General features: G+C 46.3%; 1 protein-coding gene across 1 annotated transcript in view; it reads left to right on the top strand.

Moving 5' to 3' along the window:
- LOC119972149 (regulator of G-protein signaling 22-like) overlaps positions 1-22,278 on the top strand; it is an 810,134-nt gene that overhangs the window by 177,263 nt on the left and 610,593 nt on the right. The window contains exon 7 of the mRNA XM_038808479.1: positions 8,707-8,860. Coding sequence (XP_038664407.1) covers positions 8,707-8,860 — 154 coding nt within the window. The remainder of the gene's footprint in view (positions 1-8,706; positions 8,861-22,278) is intronic.

Here is a 22,278-nt window from a genome sequence, read left to right as displayed (position 1 = left end):
GGAGGTGAACTGGAGTGTACCACCTGACTGGTCGAAGCATCAGAACTGCACTTTGAGGATTCCAATGCACCGCTCAATGACAGCCCGGGTGGCCGCATGGGACTCATATTGGGTCTTCACATTGGCCACTGGCCTCTGTACTGGCACCATTAGCCAGGTCCTTAGCAGGGAGCCCTTGTCTCGCAAGAGTCAACTGGCCAGAGTCCTGGGGTGGTCCACGAAGAGGCTGGGGATGTTCGACTGCCCCGGGATGTTCGACTGCCCCAGGATGTAGCTGCTGTGCACATTCCCTGGGAAGCGTGTGCACACGTGCATATCTTCATGAGATGGTCTCGCACAAACTGGATGTTCAGGAACTGGTACCTCTTCCTGTTAATGTAGAGCACTCTGATGGCCCAGTGAGCGCAAAGCGACATACGTGCCATCTATTAGCCCCTGGACTCTGAATAGCTACGCCTCGGGATCATTCCAGGGCTCGAGTGGAGTCGAGTGACACATCACAAGCTGCAGCCCACAAGTGCATCCGTGAAGTCCGATGCCCCGTTTGCCAGGTCAGCTAACTATACAGGATTTGCCGCCATCGACTGGGTGCCCCAGATAATAGAATCATTTGCACTGTAAATTCTATGATTCTATGAGCAACCTATCTACTCCCTGCCTTATCCTCGTAGCCCCACCTAACCTGCACACCTTTGGACACTAAGGGGTAATTTAGCATGGTTAATTCCCCTCACCTGCACTTTTCTGGACTGTGGGAGTAAACCGGAAACACAGGCAGAACACGAAGATTCCACAGAGATAGTCACCCAAGGCGCAATTGAACCTGGGTCCCTGGTTCTGCGAGGCAGCAGTGCTAACCACTCTGCCACCGTGCCATTGGGTGTAATTGATGAAAAAAAATGGCAAAGTGTCAGGTTTTGACTGAAAACCAATCGGCTCAATCCAACGGCCAGGCTCCGCCTGAAAAGCAGCTCGCCAAGGTGCATTGTGGCCTATAAAACCCGGGAGACTTCGCTTCCAGGATCTACCCAGCTCACCACGTCTCGCGAGACCCAACGTAATCTCATGAGACGTTGTGATGTAATTCCCTCCCATTATTCCCACCCACAATTTGTGACAAATCTGCGTATTGATCTGCAGGTTCCTGAGGTACCTGAGGATTTGGGATTCAATCCCTTCGACTCAGACCTTGGGAGTGTGCCGTTCAGCACTAGTCCCCACAAATGGGGAAAAGACGGAACGGCTCGTGGGAGTCTCCCAGCGGATTGGAGGCCCTCAGCTGCATGCCCTGTGGGCAGGGTGGTGTCCTGGCGCCACCCAGCTGGTGCCACCTGGTTCCAGCCTGATGCTTTGGCAGTGCAACCTGGGTGCCAGCCTGGCAATGTCAAGGTGGCCCTGCCGGCTGCCATGAGCACTGCCAGGTTGGCTGGGGAGGAGGTCCGGAATTGTTTTGGGGGCCTCGGAGATCAGGACCCCATTTAAAAATGGTGTCCCAATCTCTCGCTACAATGAGGACATCTGGAGAACTTAACTCCCCACTGCACAAAGTGTGTGGTGTTGCTCGTTCTGGGTGAGTGTGCTTTACACTCAATTTGGCTCTGTTTTGTTCCTTCGCTCTAGAGTCGCCAGGTATCGTTAAGATACCGTCACAAGTTTCAAGTTCAAGTTCAGACCAATAACTCCATACACCAGTTAGTAAGTTCAAACAGACGTGTTTATTATAATACAGTTATCTACTAATTATGCACATAAAACTACAAGACTAGGCTAATCCTACCACTAAGAGGCCGATACTTATCCGGAATAAGGGAACTGCCGGATCAGGGAACAACGGCCTCTTGCTTTGTCCTGGATCCGCAGGCTTCCAGTCGGTGTGGACTAAAGGGGTCAGGAGTGTCTACTCTCGTAGCGTGCGTTGTATGACACTTACTTGATGGCGGCTGCTGTTGGCCAGGCCTCTCCTCTCTGTGGTCAAGTTCGAGAGCTGCTACAAAGGTGTTCTTGTTGGAAGGGCCGGCTGAAAGAGCTGGTCAAGGAGAGGCTGGCTAAGAGAGCGAGCTGGGGTCGGGGGTCTCTGTCTTATACCTCTCCCAGGTCTCGCGGCCACCTGGGTGGACCCTCTATACACTCGCAATCGATTGGGTCTCTTCCCAATCGATTGATTTGAATTTCCCCAATAACGGGGCAGTCCCTCGATTACTGGGCAGTTCTTGGGGCTTATTCTTTTGGACTTCTCTTGGCGCCGAGAAGTCTGGCCTTCTATTCAATGTAGCGATTTGAGTTAACTTGTTTTCATTGTACCTGGGAATCACTGGGTATCGCCTCATTAGTATGCTAACTTGTTTTTTTTCACAGTGCGGTCTGGTTTCTGCAGCAGTCAGAATACACAAGCGCTTTTGCAAGCTGCTTGCTTTTGCAACATGTCCATTTTCCCTGCATTCCTTGTAATCTTCCATTTTGTGTTGGGCAGTGGCCACCCTAGGTGGCTACAGTGGCCTAGACTGCGTGTTCCCCACTCAGGCCCCTTATTCAAGGCGAGTCGCATTGAATAACCATGTGTTTCTTGTCACTGCGCGTGCTGGGAAACACATGGCTAAACGTGCTCCCTCGGTGACTTTGGGAACAATGTGTTTCTACCCAGAAACAAAATAGGGTTTTCTTTCCAGATCTTTTGAGAACAGTTTTGAAATGTTTAGTGCTGTCACTCTGACGTAGTGGAGCCTCATGGAGGTGGGAAGACCAGATTAGGGCAGCACCTTTTGTCATATGAAAGTACCTTTAAGAAATGGGTGTTTACAAAATAGCTGTAGTAGATTTACCTTTAAGAAATGGGTGTTTTGCAGTGATGTCAGAGAGTGGGTGGAGCTGGGCTGTCTGTCTGCTTTTACTTTTGCTTTAGGGCTGTCTGCTTCAGGGTACATTTTAGTTTTGGTTTTAAGAGCTGGATAGCTGCAGGCAAGCAGCTGTATAAGGAATCCTCTGCAATCTAAAGACTGTCTCCAGATCCTTTGGTGATTTAAAATTATACCTTTTAAAATGTTTCTGTAGAGAAGTTGAACCTGATGTATTTCTGTAAAAAGGTTTTGTTTTGTCTTATGGATGTTGCAAGGAAAGATTAAGAGTTACTTAGAGAGTACTGTATTCTTTGGGGGATTTATTGGTGTTGATAGTTGTTGAGCTGTTTACTGTGTATTTATAAAGTGTTAACTGGTTTCATAAATGAACATTTCTTTAATTTTAAAATACTTTAACTCCGTTGCACAACACCTTAAGATAGGCCCGTGTGCTCCCCATAACCACAATCTATTAAAAGTTGCGGGTCAGGTGAATTCCATGATACACTTTGGGGTTCTCTAAACCCTGGCCCATAATACTTTAAAGGGAACTCCGAACAGTGAGAACACTGAACTCCCCCCCCCCCCACCATGGAGAAGAGTTTGCCCCTTCTCAGTGCCTCATGGCACTATGCCAGGTCATCGCAATTTCAAAAACCAGCAGTGAATTGTGCCAGTGTGACGTCGCACCACCGAGGGTAGAGCATCACACAGGGCTGGGAAGTACACCATTAACCTATTTAATTACATTTAAGTTAATGGAAAGAAGGGGTGGGAACAATCTCAAACTGATATCTTGCCAATGCAAGTCCCGTTATGGCCCTCTTAATGCCATTTAGATTTAATGCCATAATGGATTTTCGTGCATGCTGAAAAATTGCACCTGTTGTCTCAATCTTAAGATTAAGACAATGCTTTATCTCTTATTTTCAGTTAGCTTCATTGTCACTTTACTTATTAAAAAAAAATTAGAGTACCCAATTCATTTTTTTCCCAATTAAGGGACAATTTAGTGTGGCTAAACCACCTACCCTGCACATCTTTTGGGTTGTGGGGGCGAAACCCACGCAAGCAGGGGAGAATGTGCAAACTCCACACGGACAGTGACCCAGAGCTGGGATCGAACCTGGGACCTCAGCGCCGTGAGACAGCAGTGCTAACCACTGCACCACCATGCTGCCCAGTTAGCCTCATTGTCAACCAATAATTGTTAACGTAGATGCCTGTCATTTAAAATTGAGACATCTTGAACAGGAGCCTATTTATTCCATCCATCAAGATTATCAACTCATGACATTTTCTGTCTGCTTTTATTAATAATTAAGTGTTGATAACGTGTTTACAATTATAAAATTTATAAACATTCATCTTCCAAGTAACATTTTTTTTTACATTCCAATTAAGGGGAAATTTGGTGTGGCGAATGGGGTAGTCTACTGTCTTGTCCCACTTTCTGCCAACCTCAGTCTGAAAAATAACAACAGTTGTTTACCACAACTAACTGATTTACGTATTTATGCATTTCTTTAAAATGTTTCCAATTAAGGGGCAATTTAGTGTGGCCAACCCACCTATCCTGAATATTCTTGCTCGAGTCATATGCACCCTGTGCACCACCTTAAACTGTATCAGGCTCATCCTCATACTGTATCAGGCCCATCCTTGCACAAGAGGAGGTCCCGTTTACCCTACACAGTGCCTCAGTCTATGCTCCCCAGTTGATTTCTCCTCACAACTCCGCTTCCCATTTCTCCTTGATCTTCACCACCCGCTCGCTTCCCTGCTCCCCCAGCCACTTATATATATCCCCAATTCTTCCCTCCCCTTCCATATCCGGAAGCAGCAGCCGCTCCAGCAGGGTTTATCCCGGCAACCTAGGGAACCCCTTCCAGTCCTTTCGCGCAAAGTCCCTAACCTGCAGATACCTGAACTCACTCCCCCTTGGCAGCTCTACTCTCTCCCTTAGCTCCTCCAGACTGGCGAACCCTTCCTCTAAATACAGATCCCTCACCTTGACCACCCCCACTTCCCTCCACCTCCTGTATACACTATCAAACCCATGATTCTCACACAGCGACGTGAATACACCTTCCACCCTAAAATGCCTCCTCAACTGATTCTATATCTTCACTGTGGACTGCACCACCAGATTCCTTTAATACCTACTTGGAGCCATTGGCAATGCTACTGTCATCACAGCCCTCAAGCTAGACCCCTTACAAGATTCTCCTCCATCCTAACCCAGTCTACCCTTTCTCTTTCCCACCACCGCCGCACCTTGTCCACATTCGGCGCCCAATAATAATGAACCAAGTTTGGCAACGCCAACACCCCTTGCTGCCGCTGCCTCTGCCTCTGTAGTAGTGTCCTCCCCACCCTCGGCACTTTCCCCGCCCATACAAAGTCAGAAATGATTGTGTCCACTTTCCGGAAAAAGGCCTTTGGTATAAAGATTGGGAGAGCTTGAAAGATAAACGAGAACCTTGGCAGAATATTCATTTTCACCACTTGGACCCTCGCTTGCTAGCGTTAAGTTTAGTGTGTCCCACCTCTTAAGATCCTCCCTAGCCTCCTCCACCAGCTTTGTTAAGTTCCACTTATGGAGCCCCGTCCATTCCCTCGCTACCTGAATACCCAAATACCTAAACCTATCCCTCACTACCGTAAATGGCATCCCCCCTAAATTACCCCGCTGTGCCAGCTCATTCACCGGGAATACCTCCTTTTCCCTACATTCAGCTTGTAATGGTCTGCAAATCTAACTCTTCCCAAAATAGTGTTCCAAGTCCCACCCAGACACACGCACAGGAGAGAGACACGGTGGAAAGGGGGGGGGGGGGGGGGGGAGCTCTAGAATAAAATAAGGTTCTAAAATAAAACAACAAGGATTGTGAGATGGTTCTTTGCTGCCAACATAGCGGTCTTTGTAGACAGCGACCTCCTACTGATGTCTTCAACCAGAACTTGCAGGCTGTAGAATGCTCTCTAAATCGTCAGGAGGAGAGAGAGAGAGTTTTAAATCTGCCTCTTGCTTAGATATTGTCACAGAACTCGAGACAAAATAGAGCTCTTCACATGACCCGCCATGTTTCTGGAAGGACCCGAATGGCTCCACCATTAAGATCCACTTGAAAGCGAGAACAAGTGATGCCTCAGAATTCTAGATGTACTGATACTTTCAAATCCATCAAACTGACATCATGGACTCTGCCACAGAGCATCAAGGGGAAGTCCTGGGCTAGTTCAAATGTCAGCTTGCAGTGAATGGCAGGGAGTTAGGTCAGCTCAAAGAAAAAGCACAGAACGGGATCCTTGCAATATTCAATAATGTAGGCTTGATCTTTTTTAAAATGGCATTTGTCAAATTAACACAAAATGCTTAACATGTTAATTCTAACTACAAACTCAGAAATACACTGAAACTACTGATTTTGAAACTATGAATGTTTGCGAGTGTACAGAATGATTGGGATAGGAGATGTGAGTGGCAATATGTGCAATGAGTAAATCCGTTTGAAGAGATAAAATCAACAAATTCTGCGGATGCTGAAAATCTGAAATAATATGTCAGACGGACTCGAAATATTAACACTGTTTCTTTCTCCACAGATACAGCCAGAACTGCTGAGTTCATCCAGCATTTTCTGTTGTTATTAATAGCTCTTAACTCAAACCCTGCCACCTATTTTGTACTCATACTTACCCCAAGCAATAATGCAATGTTTATGATCCTTGCGGGGTGAAGATCCTGCATTTTTAGTGCCCCTCCTCAGTTCTCGACTCTTCGAGTTCCTCGCTGCTGGAATTATGCTCCAGGAATCTTCACTGGCACTGATGAAATTGGGGACATGGTAAATTATACCTTCCTGTGTTTCATAGGTTATTTTGTTAATGAACATAGGGACAAGAGGAGGCCATTTAGGTCCTCAAGTCTGTTCTGCCATGCAAATAAGATCATGGATGATCTGCACCCTGTATCCATTAAAATAGCTTTGGTTAACAAAAGCCTATTATCTCATTTAAAATTAACAGTTGATCTAACATGAATTGCCATTTGTAAAAGAGAGTTCTAAACTATCAGCCTTTATATCCCAATTCAACTCCTCAATGATCTGGTTCTAGTTTTTAGGTTATGTCCTGAAGCCTGTAACCCTAAACCAGAGGAAATAGTTTCACCCTATCTACAATTAGCTGTTCATCTTTATAGCCTGAAAACTTTGATCAAATCAGCCCTCAACCTTTTTATAGAATTATAGAGTTTACAGTGCAGAAGGAGGCCACTCGACTCAGCGAGTCTGTACCGGCCCCTGGAAAGAGCACCGCACTTATCCTCACCCCACACATTCGCCCTATCCCCGTAACGCAGCAACTCCTCCCAACCTTTTTTCTTTTGGACACTAAAGGGCAATAAACATGGCCAATCCACCTAACCTGCACATCTTTGGACTTTGGGAGGAAACTGGAGCACCCGGAGGAAACCCATGCAGACACTGGGAGATTATGCAAGCTTCACACAAACAGTGACCCAAGCTGGGAATTGAACGTGGGATTAGAGCTGTGAAGAACCACTGTGCCACGTGCCGCCCATGCACCTTCTAAATTTCAGGGATTATAACCCTAATTTGTATTGCCGCACCTTGTAATTTAACCCGTCGACTTGGGTATCATTCAGGTACATATGATTTGCACTCGACCCAATACCATTGTATCTTATTCTTATCTACGTTATGGTGCCCAGAACTGCTCACAGCACTCCAGGTGTGGTTTAACCAGGTTATTATGTAGCTGAAGCATGATTTATGTTCCCATGTATTGTCATGTGAGAGTACCTTTAAGAAATGGGTGTGTAAGAAATGTACCTTTAAGAAATGTTTGGCTGCACATGCAGTGATGTCAGAGTGTGGGTGGAGCTGATCTCTGGTTCTGCTTTTTAGTTTCACTTTGAGAAAAGGTTGGGTGTGTCTGTCTTTTTGGTTTCGTTTTTCAGTGTGTTGCAGCTGAAGTCAGACAAAGCAGCTGCACTGTTGATCTCTGCCATGAAGGACTATTTCTGAATTATTTGGGAATTCAGAATTATAAATGTTTTCAGTATTGAATGTAAACCCTGATGTGCTTCTGTTTTGAGGTTTGTTAAGTCTTCTGGGTGTTAAAAGGACAGCATACAGATTACTTAGTGTTGTATTCTTTGGGGGGTGTATTTGATTTGCTGGTTTCTAAGATGTTCACTGTTTGTTTGAGAAAAGTTAACTTGAGTTCATAGAATAAATATTGTTTTGTTTTTAAAAATACTGGTCCATTTCTGCTGTACCATACCTGAAGAGCGAGCCGTGTGCTCCCCATACCACAATCTATTAAAGGTTGTGGGTCAGGTGAACTCCATGATACACCTTTGGGATTCTGTAAACCCTGACTCATAACCGTATTCTACTCCTCTGGATTTAAGGATCGTTTCATTGAATCCTTATGATGGTTGTTTTCATAATAGTGTGACCATCTGGATAAGTTTATCATTTTACATTGATGGCAGTATTCTTGCCGAAAGGGGTTTACGTCTGTCGCAGAATTAATGACTTAGAAAAAATAGTCAAGATTTTTTTTCTTGACGTTCAAGAAGACGTCTGTGAAAATATAGGAATGATTAGGGAAATACAAAATCTCCTAATTGAGGGTTGAAGCAAAGTAAAGTGCAAAAGATTTAAGATTTCACAAGTAGTAAAAAAGATAAGGATCCTGATAAAATGTTTGTTCTGTTCAGTTCCTGCTGTTACTTTAGATGAGTTCATACGTTGTTAACTGAATGTACAATGAATAATGAACATGCATTTGATTATGTTCTAAATAATTGTCATCAGTAACAAACTTGCTTTGATAGGCTTCCGTTACCCAAACTGAAGCGTTGTTCACAGAGGCAAAAGGCAGCATTCCATTCATTGTCATCCAATCTGAACACAGACCTACATTCAACATTCATGCATCTACCGTAGCATCTGTGACATCTGTGCCGTCTTCAGAAAGTGTCATGTCTGGTAAGAAATTTTGGACTATATTTTCATGCTTTAATAGCAAACATAAATTTTTATGCAGAATTTATGATTGGCATTCAAAATGGTGAATCATGTAATTTTCCTGGCAATTTAGTGAAACTTGAATTGCATGTTTTAGTAATATATTTGCTGAATCACTGTAATCCAATTACAGTGTGCAACATGACCCATAACTTCCTTTCCCCACGGTGTCCTACCTGGGGCTCCCCCAAGGATGCACTGCAGAGCACCTGAATCCATACCCGCCTGGAGATCCACAGGTAAGGAAAGTTTGTCTAAGCAGCACGGTAGCATGGTGGTTAGCATAAATGCTTCACAGCTCCAGTGTCCCAGGTTCGGTTCCCGGCTGGGTCACTGTCTGTGCGGAGTCTGCACGTCCTCCCTGTGTGTGCGTGGGTTTCCTCCGGGTGCTCCAGTTTCCTCCCACAGTCCAAAGATGTGCGGGTTAGGTGGATTGGCCATGCTAAATTGCCCGTAGTGTCCTAAAAAAGTAAGGTTGGGGGGGGGTTGTTGGGTTACGGGTATAGAGTGGATACGTGGGTTTGAGTAGGGTGATCATTGCTCGGCACAACATCGAGGGCTGAAGGGCCTGTTCTGTGCTGTACTGTTCTATGTTCTATGTTCTAGTTGCCGAGAAAGTTCAAACTGCTGTTGGGCAATTGCCCTGAAAAAGAGAACTATCTAATTTGAAATGCAAACTTCAAATGGTTCCTAGTGTCTTACAGTAATAGTTACCCAGAAAAAGTAAGAAAACTTAAAATCATTTTGTCTAGGTAACTATAGGACTGGCATCTCCCCACTCCTGAACTGATGTGATTACCCCATCAAACTTGCCCTCCACAGGACCCCACCTGCGGCTACTGTCCTGTCACCCTGATTACACCTTCCATCTTTTGAATCCCGCGGGACCCCTACGACTGTCCTCACTAACCTCTGACTAAACACCCCCAAACCCCTTGACTTATCTCTCACCCCTGAATGCAGCCCCATACACTGACTACCCCCGGAAATTAATAAATAGAAAAGGATTTAAGGATTTGGGGCCTCACGGTAGCATGGTGGTTAGCATCAATGCTTCACAGCTCCAGGGTCCCAGGTTCGATTCCCGGCTGGGTCACTGTCTGTGTGGAGTCTGCACGTCCTCCCCGTGTGCGCGTGGGTTTCCTCCGGGTGCTCCGGTTTCCTCCCACAGTCCAAAAGATGTGCGGGTTAGGTGGATTGGCCATGCTAAATTGCCCGTAGTGTAAGGATAATGGGGGGATTGTTGGGTTACGGGTATACAGGTTACGTGGGTTTAAGTGGGGTGATCATTGTTCGGCACAACATCGAGGGCTGAAGGGCCTGTTCTGTGCTGTACTGTTCTATGTTCTATGTTCTATGTTACCAGGAATTGTGTATTGGTTCCCTAGTGGAAGTAGTACATTGTTTTGGTCGTGAGTAACGAGCCAGAATTAGTGAACTAACGACACTATATGAGAATTAATACGATCAACTTCAATGCAGTGTTTGAGGAGATGAAAACCAAATAGTTTGCATGATTCCAGCTTCAATATAATGGGACAGAGACTATCTACAGTAAACTAGGTGAATATGTTAATGGTTAAAATAAAAAAAACAGACGTTAAAAAACCTGTGTGACAAAAATCGGCTTACCTGCAAAATGCATTACATGCCTTTACCTGACAAACAGTAGTTATAAATGACTGTAGATCTCTTATTTTTTATTAAGAGTCTGGTGGTAGTTTGAGATTGAGTTTATTGCAAAACTTGGTTAGTACACTTTCAAATGCAAACAAGAGAAATAAAAGTCCAGCGGGCCAAAAGGAAGAAAACAGTGGAAAATGAACAAAGAGAGAGGGCACTACGTGCACCAAGAGCTTTTTACCTACACTTTCTGGTATTGCCTCCCCCCCCCCCCCTCTCTGCACCCTAAATTGGCATATAAGTTTGAACTATGACTTTACATTGGTGTCTAACTTACTGCCTCTGTATCCTAAAAGGCTGGTGTAACATTTAACTTTTATCATCACCAAACTGCAAATGTATAATCTGACCTTGACTCAGAACAATACAAGCCTGTATTTCATCCCACAGTTACAATATTTTCAAAACTTGGTTTTAATATTTCCCCACAATCCCCCCTTTGATTCTTCTGAAATAAAAAAAGAATGAATCAATACAAGCAAGCAAGCAGAAAATATCACAGAGGAACATATTCACAGATGCCTTTGATAGTCCCTTTGTTTCAGAACTGCCTTCAACACTGTAATGTGCATGCCAATAAATTGTTACAATTCTTTAACTATTGGAAGCAAGGTTATTGGGCAAAAGGGGGTGACGTGTAGTCTTGCGAGGAATAACCTTAGCAGGGGCTTTGGTTAATTGTTTAATGCAGCACTTAATAAGCTTGCAAAAACTGAAAAAGCAAGCAACGGATACAACAATATGGTTAAACATGGTGGCAGATAAGATTGTCCTTTTAAAAGATAGGACTTTTAATCACGGTGTGCTCGCTTGACGTGAGATGCGTGAATCCAAGCATTCTTCCCCTGGACTTTCACAGCTGCCTGGGTGGTCAGTAGCACTTGATGGGGTCCTTCCCACTTAGCATCCAGCGGTTCTTTATGTACTTTCTTCACTTGAACCGAGACTCCAGGGACAATATCATGTCCTCCTTCTGGTGGATCTTCCCAGGCCGCTAATGCCTGTTGAGCAGCAGAACTTTTAGCATTGTTAGATTCTCACTATTGACTTTTCGCAAATCAATGGTTCCTGGCATAGACACTGGTCTCCCTGTTATGATTTCAAATTGACTTAGGCCTGTAGTTCATAGAATTATAGAATTTACAGTGCAGAAGGAGGCCATTCAGCCCATCAAGTCTGCGCCAGCCCTTGAAAAGAGCACCCCACTTAAGCTCATGCCTCCACCCTATCCCCATAATCCCATAACTCAGTAACCCCATCCAACCTTTTTATTTGGAAACTAAGGGCAATTTATCACGGCCAGTCCACATAACCTGCACACCTTTGGACTGTGGAAGGAAACCGGAGCACCCGGAGGAAACCCACGCAGACACGGGATGAACGTGCAGACTTTGCACATTTCCGTGCAGACAGTGACCGAAGCCGTGAATCAAACCTGGGGCCCTGGAGCTGTGAAGTAACTGTGCTTGCTACCGTGTTGCCCCGGTTCTATTAGGAGTTGCCCTAATACTGGCCAGGACTATTGGTAGTGCGTGGGGCAAGGTATTCCTTCCTGATGATGTTTGGCAAGTCATTGTTTCAATGTTCTGTTCATTCGTTCCACTTGCCATGATGATTGTGGGTGATGTGGACAATGTAAGTCTCAGGTAATGTTTAGCAATCTACAGACTTCTTGGCAGACAACACTGTCAGAGTCAATGCTGGCCAGGACCTCCCCATCGGCGAATGTAATCCTCACATAGGACCTTGGCTGTGTGATTGATTGTGGCCCTTTGGGGCGACACGGTGGCATAGTGGTTAGCACTGCTGCCTCACAGCTCCAGGGACCCAGGTTCAATTCCGGCTTCGGGTGACTGCCTCTGGAATTTGCACTTTACCCCCTTTTCTCTGTGGGTTTCCTCCGGGTGCCTTGGTTTCCTCCCACAGTCCAAAGCTGTGCAGGCTAGATAGCTTGGCCATGCTAAATTGCCCCTAGTGTCTAAAAGTTTAGGTGGGGTTACTGGGTTACGGGGATAGGTTAGAGGTGTGGGCTTGAGTGGGGTACCCTTTCCGGGGACTGTTGCAGAGTCGATGGGCCGTATGGCCTCCTTCTGCACTGTAATTTTCTATGATTCTACTGTAGTTGGAATGGCTCCACCCACCATGTGAACCTGTCGACTACCACGAGAGTGTTGGTGTATCCGTAAGATGGAGGAAGAGTGACAGTCCACCTGCAAATTCTGGAATGGTCCGGCAGGGGCAGGGGACCCCAGTTGGGGCATTACCATGATAGAACAAAAGAACAAGAACAAAGAAAATTACAGCACAGGAATAGGCCCTTCGGCCCTCCCACCTGCGCCGATCCAGATCCTTTATCTTAACCTGTCGCCTATTTTCCAAGGATCTACTTCCCTCTGTTCCCCGCCCGTTCATATAATCTGTCTAGATGTATCTTAAATGATGCTATCATGCCCGCCTCTACCACCTCCGCTGGCAAAGCGTTCCAGGCACCCACCACCCTCTGCGTAAAAAAACTTCCCACGCACATCTCCCTTAAACTTTCCCCCTCTCACCTTGAAATCGTGGCCCCTTGTAATTGACACCCCCACTCTTGGAAAAAGCTTGTTGCTATCCACCCTGTCCACACCTCTCATAATTTTGTAGACCTCAATCAGGTACCCCCTCAACCTCCGTCTTTCCAACGAAAACCTAATCCTTAATCCTAATCTACTCAACCTTTCTTCATAGCTAGCACCCTCCATACCAGGCAACATCCTGGTGAACTTCCTCTGCACTCTCTCTAAAGCATCCACATCCATCTGGTAATGTGGTGACCAGAACTGCAGGCAGTATTCCAACTGTAACATGACCGGCCGACTCTTGTACTCAATACCCCGTCCGATGAAAGCAAGCATGCTGTATGCCTTCTTGACCACTCTATCGACCTGCGTTGCCACCTTCAGGGTCAATGGACCTGAACTCCCAGATCTCTCTGTACATCAATTTTCCCCAGGTCTTTTCCATTGACCCTATAGTCCGCTCTTGAATTAGATCTTCCAAAATGCATCACCTCGCATTTGGTTGGATTGAACTCCATCTGCCATTTCTCTGCCCACCTCTCCAATCTATCTATATTTTGCTGTATTCTCTGACAGTCCGCCTCGCTATCTGCAACTCCACCAATCTTGGTATCATCTGCAAACTTGCTAATCAGACCACCTATACCGTCCTCCAGATCATTTATGTATATCACAAACAACAGTGGTCCGAGCACGGATCCCTGTGGAACATCACTAGTCACCTTTCTCCATTTTGAGACACTACTCTGTCTCCTGTTGCCCAGCCAGTTCTTTATCCATCTAGCTAGTACACCCTGAACCCCACGCAACTTCACTTTTTCCATCAACCTGCCATGGGAAACTTTATCAAACGCCTTAATGAAGTCCATGAAGATGACATCTACAGCCCTTCCCTCATCAATTAACTTTGTCACTTTCTCAAAGAATTCTATTAGGTTTGTAAGACATGACCTTCCCTGCACAAAGCCATGCTGCCTCACTGGGGCAGCAGGGTAGCATGGTGGTTAGCATAAATGCTTCACAGCTCCAGGGTCCCAGGTTCGATTCCCGGCTGGGTCACTGTCTGTGTGGAGTCTGCACGTCCTCCCCCTGTGTGCGTGGGTTTCCTCCGGGTGCTCCGGTTTCCTCCCACAGTCCAAAGATGTGCGGGTTAGGTGGATTGGCCATGCTAAATTGCCCGTAGTGTCCTAAAAAAGTAAGGTTAATGGGGGGGGTTGTTGGGTTACGGGTATAGGGTGGATACGTGGGTTTGAGTAGGGTGATCATGGCTCGGCACAACATTGAGGGCCGAAGGGCCTGTTCTGTGCTGTACTGTTCTATGTTCTATGATAGGTCTATTTTCTTCCAAATGTGAACAGATCCTATCCCTCAATATCTTCTCCAATAGTTTGCCTACCACTGACATCAAGCGCACAGGTCTATAATTCCCTGGGTTATCCCTGACACCCTTCTTAAACAAAGGAACAACATTAGCAACTCTCCAGTCCTCCGAGACCCCACCTGTGCTCAAGGATGCTGCAAATATATCTGTTAAGTCCCCAGCTATTTTGTCCCTCGATTCCGTCAGTAACCTGGGATAGATCCCATCTGGACCTGGGGACTTGACCACCTGAATGCCTTTTAGAATACCCAAAACTTCCCCTTCCTTATGCCGACTTGACCTAGAATATTTCAACATCCATCCCTAACCTCAACATCTGTCATGTCCCCCCTCCTTTGTGAATACCGATGCAAAGTACTCATTAAGAATCTCACCCATTTCCTCTGACTCCACGCATAAATTCCCTCTTTTGTCTTTGTGTGGGCCAATCCTCTCTCTAGTTCTCTCTTGCTCCTTATAGACAAATAAAAGGCTTTGGGATTTTCCTTAACCCTGTTAGCCAAATATATTTCATTACCCCTTTTAGCCCTCTTTATTGCGCGTTTGAGATTAGTCCTACTTTCCCGATATTCCTCCAAAGCTTCATCAGTTTTAAGTCGCCTAGATCTTATGTTTCCTTTCGTTTTCATCTGAGCTAGTCTCACAATTCCACCCGTCATCCATTATTCCCTAATCTTGCCATTTCTATCCCTCATTTTCACAGGGACATGTCTGTCTTGCACTCTAATCAACCTTTACTTAAAAGACTCCCACATTTCAAATGTGGATTTACCCTTAAACAGCTGCTCCCAATCCATATTCCCTAGCTCCTGCCGAATTTTGTTCTACTTGGCCTTTCCCCAATTTAGCACTCTTCCTTTAGGACCACTCTCGTCTTTGTCCATGAATATTCTAAAACTTAGGGAATTGTGATTGCTATTCCCAAAGTAATCACTGACTGAAACGTCGACCACCTGGCCAGGATCATTCCCCAATATCAGGTCCAGTATGGCCCCTTCCCGAGTTGGACTATTTACATACTACTATAAAAAACTCTCCTGGATGCTCTTTATAAATTTTGCTCCATCTACGCCTCCAACAGCATGGTAACATTGTGGATAGCGCAATTGCTTCACAGCGCCAGAGTCCCAGGTTCGATTCTGGCTTGGGTCATTGTCTGTGCGGAGTCTGCACGTCCTCCCCGCGTGTGCGTGGGTTTCCTCCAGTTCCTCCCACAGTCCAAAGATGTGCAAGTTAGGTGGATTGGCCATGATAAATTGCCCTTAGTGTCAAAAATTGCCCTTAGTGTTGGGTGGGGTACTGGGTTATGGGGATAGGGTGGAGGTGTTGACCTTGGGTAGGGTGCTCTTTCCAAGATCCGGTGCAGACTCGATGGGACGAATGGCCTCCTTCTACACTGTAATTTCTATGAAAAACACAACATGAGTCCCATTCAATGTTGGGGAAGTTAAAATCTCCCATTACGGCCATCCTATTGCTCCTACATTTTTCTATATTCTGTCTACATATTTGTACCTCTACTTCACGCTCGCTTTTGGGAGACCTGTAGTAAAGTCCCAACAATGTTACTGCACCCTTCCTATTTCTTAGCTCTATCCATATTGCCTCAGTGCTCGAATCCTCCATCGTACCCTCCTTAATCACAGCTGTGATATCATCTCTGCCCAGTAATGCAACTCCTCCACCCCTTTTACCTCCCTCTCTATCCCTCCTGAAGCATCTATACCCTGGGATATTTAGCTGCCAGTCTTGCCCTTCCCTCAACCAAGTCTCAGTAATACCAATAACATCATGTTCCCAGGTACTAATCCAAGCCCTAAACTATTCTGCCTTACCTGCTACACTTCTCGCATTAAAACAAATGCACCTCAGACCCCCTGTCCCTTTGTGTTCATCAACTCGTCCCTGTCTACTCTTCCCCTTAGTCACATTGAGTTTATTATCTAGTACCTTACTGGCTTTAGTTGCTGCCTCTTTATTGACCTCTAACTTCCTACTCTGGTTCCCATCCCCCGCCACATTAGTTTAAAACCTCCCCAACAGTGTTAGCAAAAGCTCCTCCTCGGACATTGGTTACAGTCCTGCCCAGGTGTAGACCATCCGATTTGTAATGGTCCCACCGCCCCCGAACCGGTTCTAATGTCCCAAAAATATGAACCCCGTCCCTCCTGCACCATCTCTCAAGCCACGTATTCATTCTAACTATTCTTGAATTTCTACTCTGACTGTCTCATTGCACGGGTAGCAATCCTGAGATTACTCACTTTGAGGTCCTACTTTTAACTTATCTTCTAACACCCTAAATTCTGATTGTCGGTCCTCATCCCGTTTTTTTTTACAGATATCATTGGTGCCTATATGCACCACGACAACTGGCTGTTCACCCTCCCCCTTTTTTATGTCCTGCAGCCCATCTGAGACATCCCTGACCCGTGCACCCGGGAGGCAACATACCATTCGGGAGTCTCGTTTTCGACCACAGAAACGCCTGTCCACTCTCCTTACGATTGAATCCCCTATGACTATAGCCCTGCCAGTCTTTTTCCCTTCTGTGTAGCAGAGCCAGCCACGGTGCCATGAGCCTGGCCACTACTGCCTTCCCCTAGTGAGTCATCTCCCCCAACAGCATCCAAAATTGTATACCTGTTTTGGAGTGAGATGACCGCAGAGCACACCTGCACTGCCTTCCTCCTCTTTCTCTGCCTTTTGGTCACCCATTCCCTGTCTCCCTCACCAATCCTAATCTGCAGTGTGACCAACTCACTGAACGTGCTATCCACGACCTCCTCAGCATCGCGGATGCTCCAAAGTGAGTCCATCTGCAGCTCCAGAGCCGTCATGCGGTCTAACAGGAGCTGCAGCTGGATTCACTTCCCGCACATGAAGGAGTCGGGGCATCGTCTGCGTACCTGAACTCCCACATTGAGCAAGAGGAGCATAACACGGGTCTGGGATCTCCTGCCATTTTTACATTTTACCTTAACTGATTACAAATATAATCTCAAATAATGAATAATTGAAAGGAATAAGGATTTTACTTACCAATCACATTTCCTACCAACACACAAAACATTAAATTTCTCCCAGCTACTGCTAATTGGAGCACTTTCCTTACCAGTCAATCAGGTCATTGATAGGTGCAGGATTATTCTTCTATCAGACTACACAGCTGTCTGCTATCAACTGGGCATGTTTCTCGAATCCACGACTACACCAGGTTTTCTGGAAGCGTGCTGCCATTTGTTGTGGGACCAAGTGCCCCCATGAGTGGGCCAAATAGGGCATCAGTGGTTGTGGCGCGACTGGCTTGTCTGTATCTCCTTTCGAGAGTAGTCGCCTTGCATTGTCTGTATGTCTTGAGTTAGACTGGTTGCTCCCAGTCTGCATGTTTGTGCTGGTTTCTCTGGAGAAGCACATTGTGAGGTTGGCACTTTGGCTGCCTTGTCGGCTTGAGCCTTTCATTGTGTTTCTGTGGTATTTTCTTTAGTATGGGCTTTATACTTCAAGATGGACAGTTCGTGGGCCTTGAATAAGACTCTCACCTCCTTCCCATTTCGGATAAGTGAGTGAGTGAGAAATCTTCTTCTCTGCGCTAACTGGCCAAAGTTGTGAGCATCCCGAAAGCTGTACCTTGAATCTGTATAGGCATTAGCCGCTGTCCTTTTGCTACCCAGCATGCCTCTGCCAGGACTCGTAACTCAGCTTGTTGGGCTGTGGCCTTATCCACAATCTCATGTAGGCTTGTAACCGCCCATCCTGCTTTTCAGATGCCATTATCAACAAAGGAGGACTCTTCTGTAAATAGGACCAGGTCTGAGTTGTGCAATGGTTCCTCTGCCACCAAGTGCAATTCCTACATTTAGTTCAAAGTCTCCATGCAATCATGCCCCTCTCCTCCCCTGTCTTGCTCCTCGAGAAGCAAGAGCATAGATGATAGGCTCACCGGGCTAACCTGGACAATGTGGAGATTGGGGGCTTCCAGGATCGCTGTCCACCTTGTCCATTTGGCTGCAGTCACCTGGGATACTCTGCTCATAGAAGGCAAAATGAGTAAAGCATGGGGGTGTCTGACATTAGCTTTTGGTCCAGGACTAGATCCGCAATGGCCATTACAGCCTGACACGTGTCTTCTATGGCTCTTAGGCAACTTCCCCATCTGAGGGCCACTGCATCCGGCTTTCCCGAATAGTACCAAATAGGTCTCTGCTGATTCCCATCTTCTTGCACCAGTATTCCTATGATGTATCCTTCTTTCTCATGGACAAACAAGGTAAACGGCTTCCCGTCATTGGGGATTCGCAGAGCTGGCGCAGAACACACACGACGGGATTCTCCGAAATCCTGGCCGGAGCTTTTTCCGGCACTGTTCGCCGGTCCGTGGTGTATGCCCCACGGTGCTGACAGCCGAGCCCACCTCCCTCCACATACGCCGGACGGTGCTGTGCGGGGTGTTGAGGCCCAGTCCGAGGTACATGACTCCCCTCCTCCCCTCCACCGCGTCCAAGGGCGTGTTGAGGTCGTGGTCCCTAAACCTCGGTGTAGCATAGCGGGCGACGACCGTCTTGCGAGCGTCGGCAATGTGCATAGCTCGCGCAACTTGTGAGACAAGGCACCGCGTCAATGGCATGGCCCGCGTATCCGACGCCGGTCTGGGGCCGTGCCCCTGTGCTCGAACTGGCCCCTTATGTGACGCAGGATTGTTGCTCCTAGCGGCCCGCTGACGGCATCGTAAAATGCTCTGGTTTTTACGAAGGCGTCATCTTTACAAATGTGAGGTTATCCATTTTGGTAGGAATAACAGCAAAAGGGATTATTATTTAAATGATAAAATATTAAAGCATGCTGCTGTGCAGAGAGACCTGGGTGTGCTAGTGCATGAGTCGCAAAAAGTTGGTTTATAGGTGCAACAGGTGATTAAGAAGGCAAATGGAATTTTGTCCTTCATTGCTAGAGGGATGGAGTATAAGACTAGGGAGGTTATGCTGCAATTGTATAAGGTGTTAGTGAGGCCACACCTGGAGTATTGTGTTCAGTTTTGGTCTCCTTACCTGAGAAAGGACGTACTGGCGCTGGAGGGTGTGCAGAGGAGATTCACGAGGTTAATCACAGAGCTAAAGGGGTTGGATTACGAGGAGAAGTTGAGTAGACTGGGACTGTACTCGTTGGAATTTAGAAGGATGAGGGGGGATCTTATAGAAACATATAAAATTATGAAGGGAATAGATAGGATAGGCAGGTTGTTTCCACTGGCGGGTGAAAGCAGAACTAGGGAGCATAGCCTCAAAATAAGGGGAAGTAGATTTAGGACTGAGTTTAGGAGGAACTCCTTCACCCAAAGGGTTGTGAATCAATGGAATTCCTTGCCCAGTGAAGCAGCTGAGGCTCCTTCATTATATCTTTATAAAATAGAGATAGATAGTTTTTTGAGGAATTAAGGGTTATGGTGTTCGGGCTGGAAAGTAGAGCTGAGTCCACAAAAGATCAGCCATGATCTCATTGAATGGCAAAGCAGGCTCGAGGGGCCAGATGGCCTACTCCTGCTCCCTTTTCTTATATGTTCTTATATAACACTCTGCTGCTATAATGGAGAATCCTGCCCATTGTGTTCTGGTCGCCTCATTATAGGAAGGATGTGGATGCTTTGGAGAGGGTGCAGAGGAGATTTACCCGGATGCTGCCTGGACTGGAGGGCATGTCTTATGAAGACAGGCTGAGGGAGCTAGGGCTTTTCTCACTGGAGCGAAGAAGGTATAGAGAACATAGAACATTACAGCGTAGTGCAAGCCCTTCGGCCTTCGATGTTGCGCTGACCTGTGAAACCACTCTAAAGCCCATCTACACTATTCCCTTATCATCCATATGTTTATCCAATGACCATTTGAATGTCCTGAGTGTTGGTGAGTCCACTACTGTTGCAGGCAGGGCATTCCACGCCCTTGCTACTCTCGGAGTAAAGATCCTACCTCTGACATCTGTCCTACATCTATCTCCCCTCAATTTAAAGCTATGTACCCTCGTGCTAGACATCACCATCCGAGGAAAAAGGCTCTTAATGTCCACCCCATCTAATCCTCTGATCATCTTGTATGTCTCAATTAAGTCACCTCTTAACCTTCTCTCTCACGAAAACAGCCTCAAGAGCCAGTGCAGACTCGATGGGCCGAATGGTCTCCTCCTTCTGCACTGTAAATTCTATGAAATCTCCTCTGCACCCTTTCCAATGCTTCCACATCCTTCCTATAATGCGCCGACCAGAATTGCATGCAATACTCCAAATGCGGCCGCACCAGAGTTTTGTACAGCTGCAACATGGCTCCGAAACTCAATCCCTCTACCAATAATTGCTAACACACCCTACCCCTTCTTAACAACCCTCTCAACCTGGGTGGCAACTTTCAGGGATCTATGTACATGGACATCGAGATCTCTCTGCTTATCCACACTATCAAGAATCTTGCCATTAGCCCAGTACTCTGTCTTCCTGTTATTCCTTCCAAAATGAATCACCTCACACATTAAACTCCATTTGACACCTCTCAGCCCAGCGCTGCAGCTTATCTATGTCCCTCTGTAACTTGTAACATCCTTCTGCACTGTCCACAACTCCACCGGCTTCAGTGTCATCTGCAAATTTACTCCCCCATCCTTCTACGCCCTCCTCCAGATCATTTATATAAATGACAAACAGCAGTGGCCCCAAATCAGATCCTTGTGGTACACCACTAGTAACTGGACACCAGTCTGAACATTTCCCATCAACCACCACCCTTTGTCTTCTTCCAGCTAGCCAATTTCCTATCCAAACTGCTAAATCACCCTGAATCCCATGCCTCAGTATTTTCTGCAATAGCCTACCGTGGGGAACCTTATCAAACGCTTTACTGAAATCCTGTTCCTTGAACAAGCTCCACATTTCAATTGTGCCCATCCCCTGCAGTTTCCCTCCCCATCTGATGCATCCTAACTCTTGCATCATCGCATCATAATTGCCTTTCCCCCAGATATATCTCTTGCCCTGCGGTATATACCTATCCCTTTCCATCACTAAAGTAAACGTAATCGTTTGTGAATTGTGGTCACTATCACCAACGTGCTCACCTACCTCCAAATCTAACACTTGTCCTTGTTCATTACCCAGTACCAAATCCAATATGGCCTCGCCTCTCATTGGCCTATCTACATACTGTGTCAGGAAACCCTCCTGCAACATTGGAAAAAAATGGACCCATCTGAAGTACTCGGAACTGTCGCGTTTCCAGTCAATATTTGGAAAGTTAAAGTCCCACATAACAACTACCCTGTTACTTTCGCTCCTATCCAGAATCTTCTTTGCAATCCTTTCCACTACATCTCTGGAAATGTTTGGAGGCCTATAGAAAACCCAGAACAGGGTGACCTCCTTTCCTGTTTCTAACCTCAGCCCATACTACCTCAGTAGACGAGTCCTCATCAAACGTCCTTTCTGCCACCGTAATACTGTCCTTGACTAACAATGTCACCCCTCCCCTCTTTTACCACCTTCCCTGAGCTTACTGAAATATCTAAACCCCGGCACCTGCAACAACCCTTCCTGTCCCTGCTCTATCCATGTCTCCGAAATGGCCACAACATCGAAGTCCCTGGTACCAACCCATGCTGCACGTTCACCCACCTTATTCCGGATGCTCCTGGCATTGAAGTAGACACACTTTAAACCACCTTCCTGCCAACCGGTACACTCCTGCAACTTTGAGACCTCACTACTCTCAACCTCCTGT

The sequence above is a fragment of the Scyliorhinus canicula genome, chromosome 10 (genome assembly GCF_902713615.1).
Source record: "Scyliorhinus canicula chromosome 10, sScyCan1.1, whole genome shotgun sequence".
Taxonomy (NCBI): Eukaryota; Metazoa; Chordata; class Chondrichthyes; order Carcharhiniformes; family Scyliorhinidae; genus Scyliorhinus; species Scyliorhinus canicula.
The sequence above is the reverse complement of the archived record's forward strand: the minus strand, read 5'-3'. Positions and strand labels throughout refer to the sequence as shown.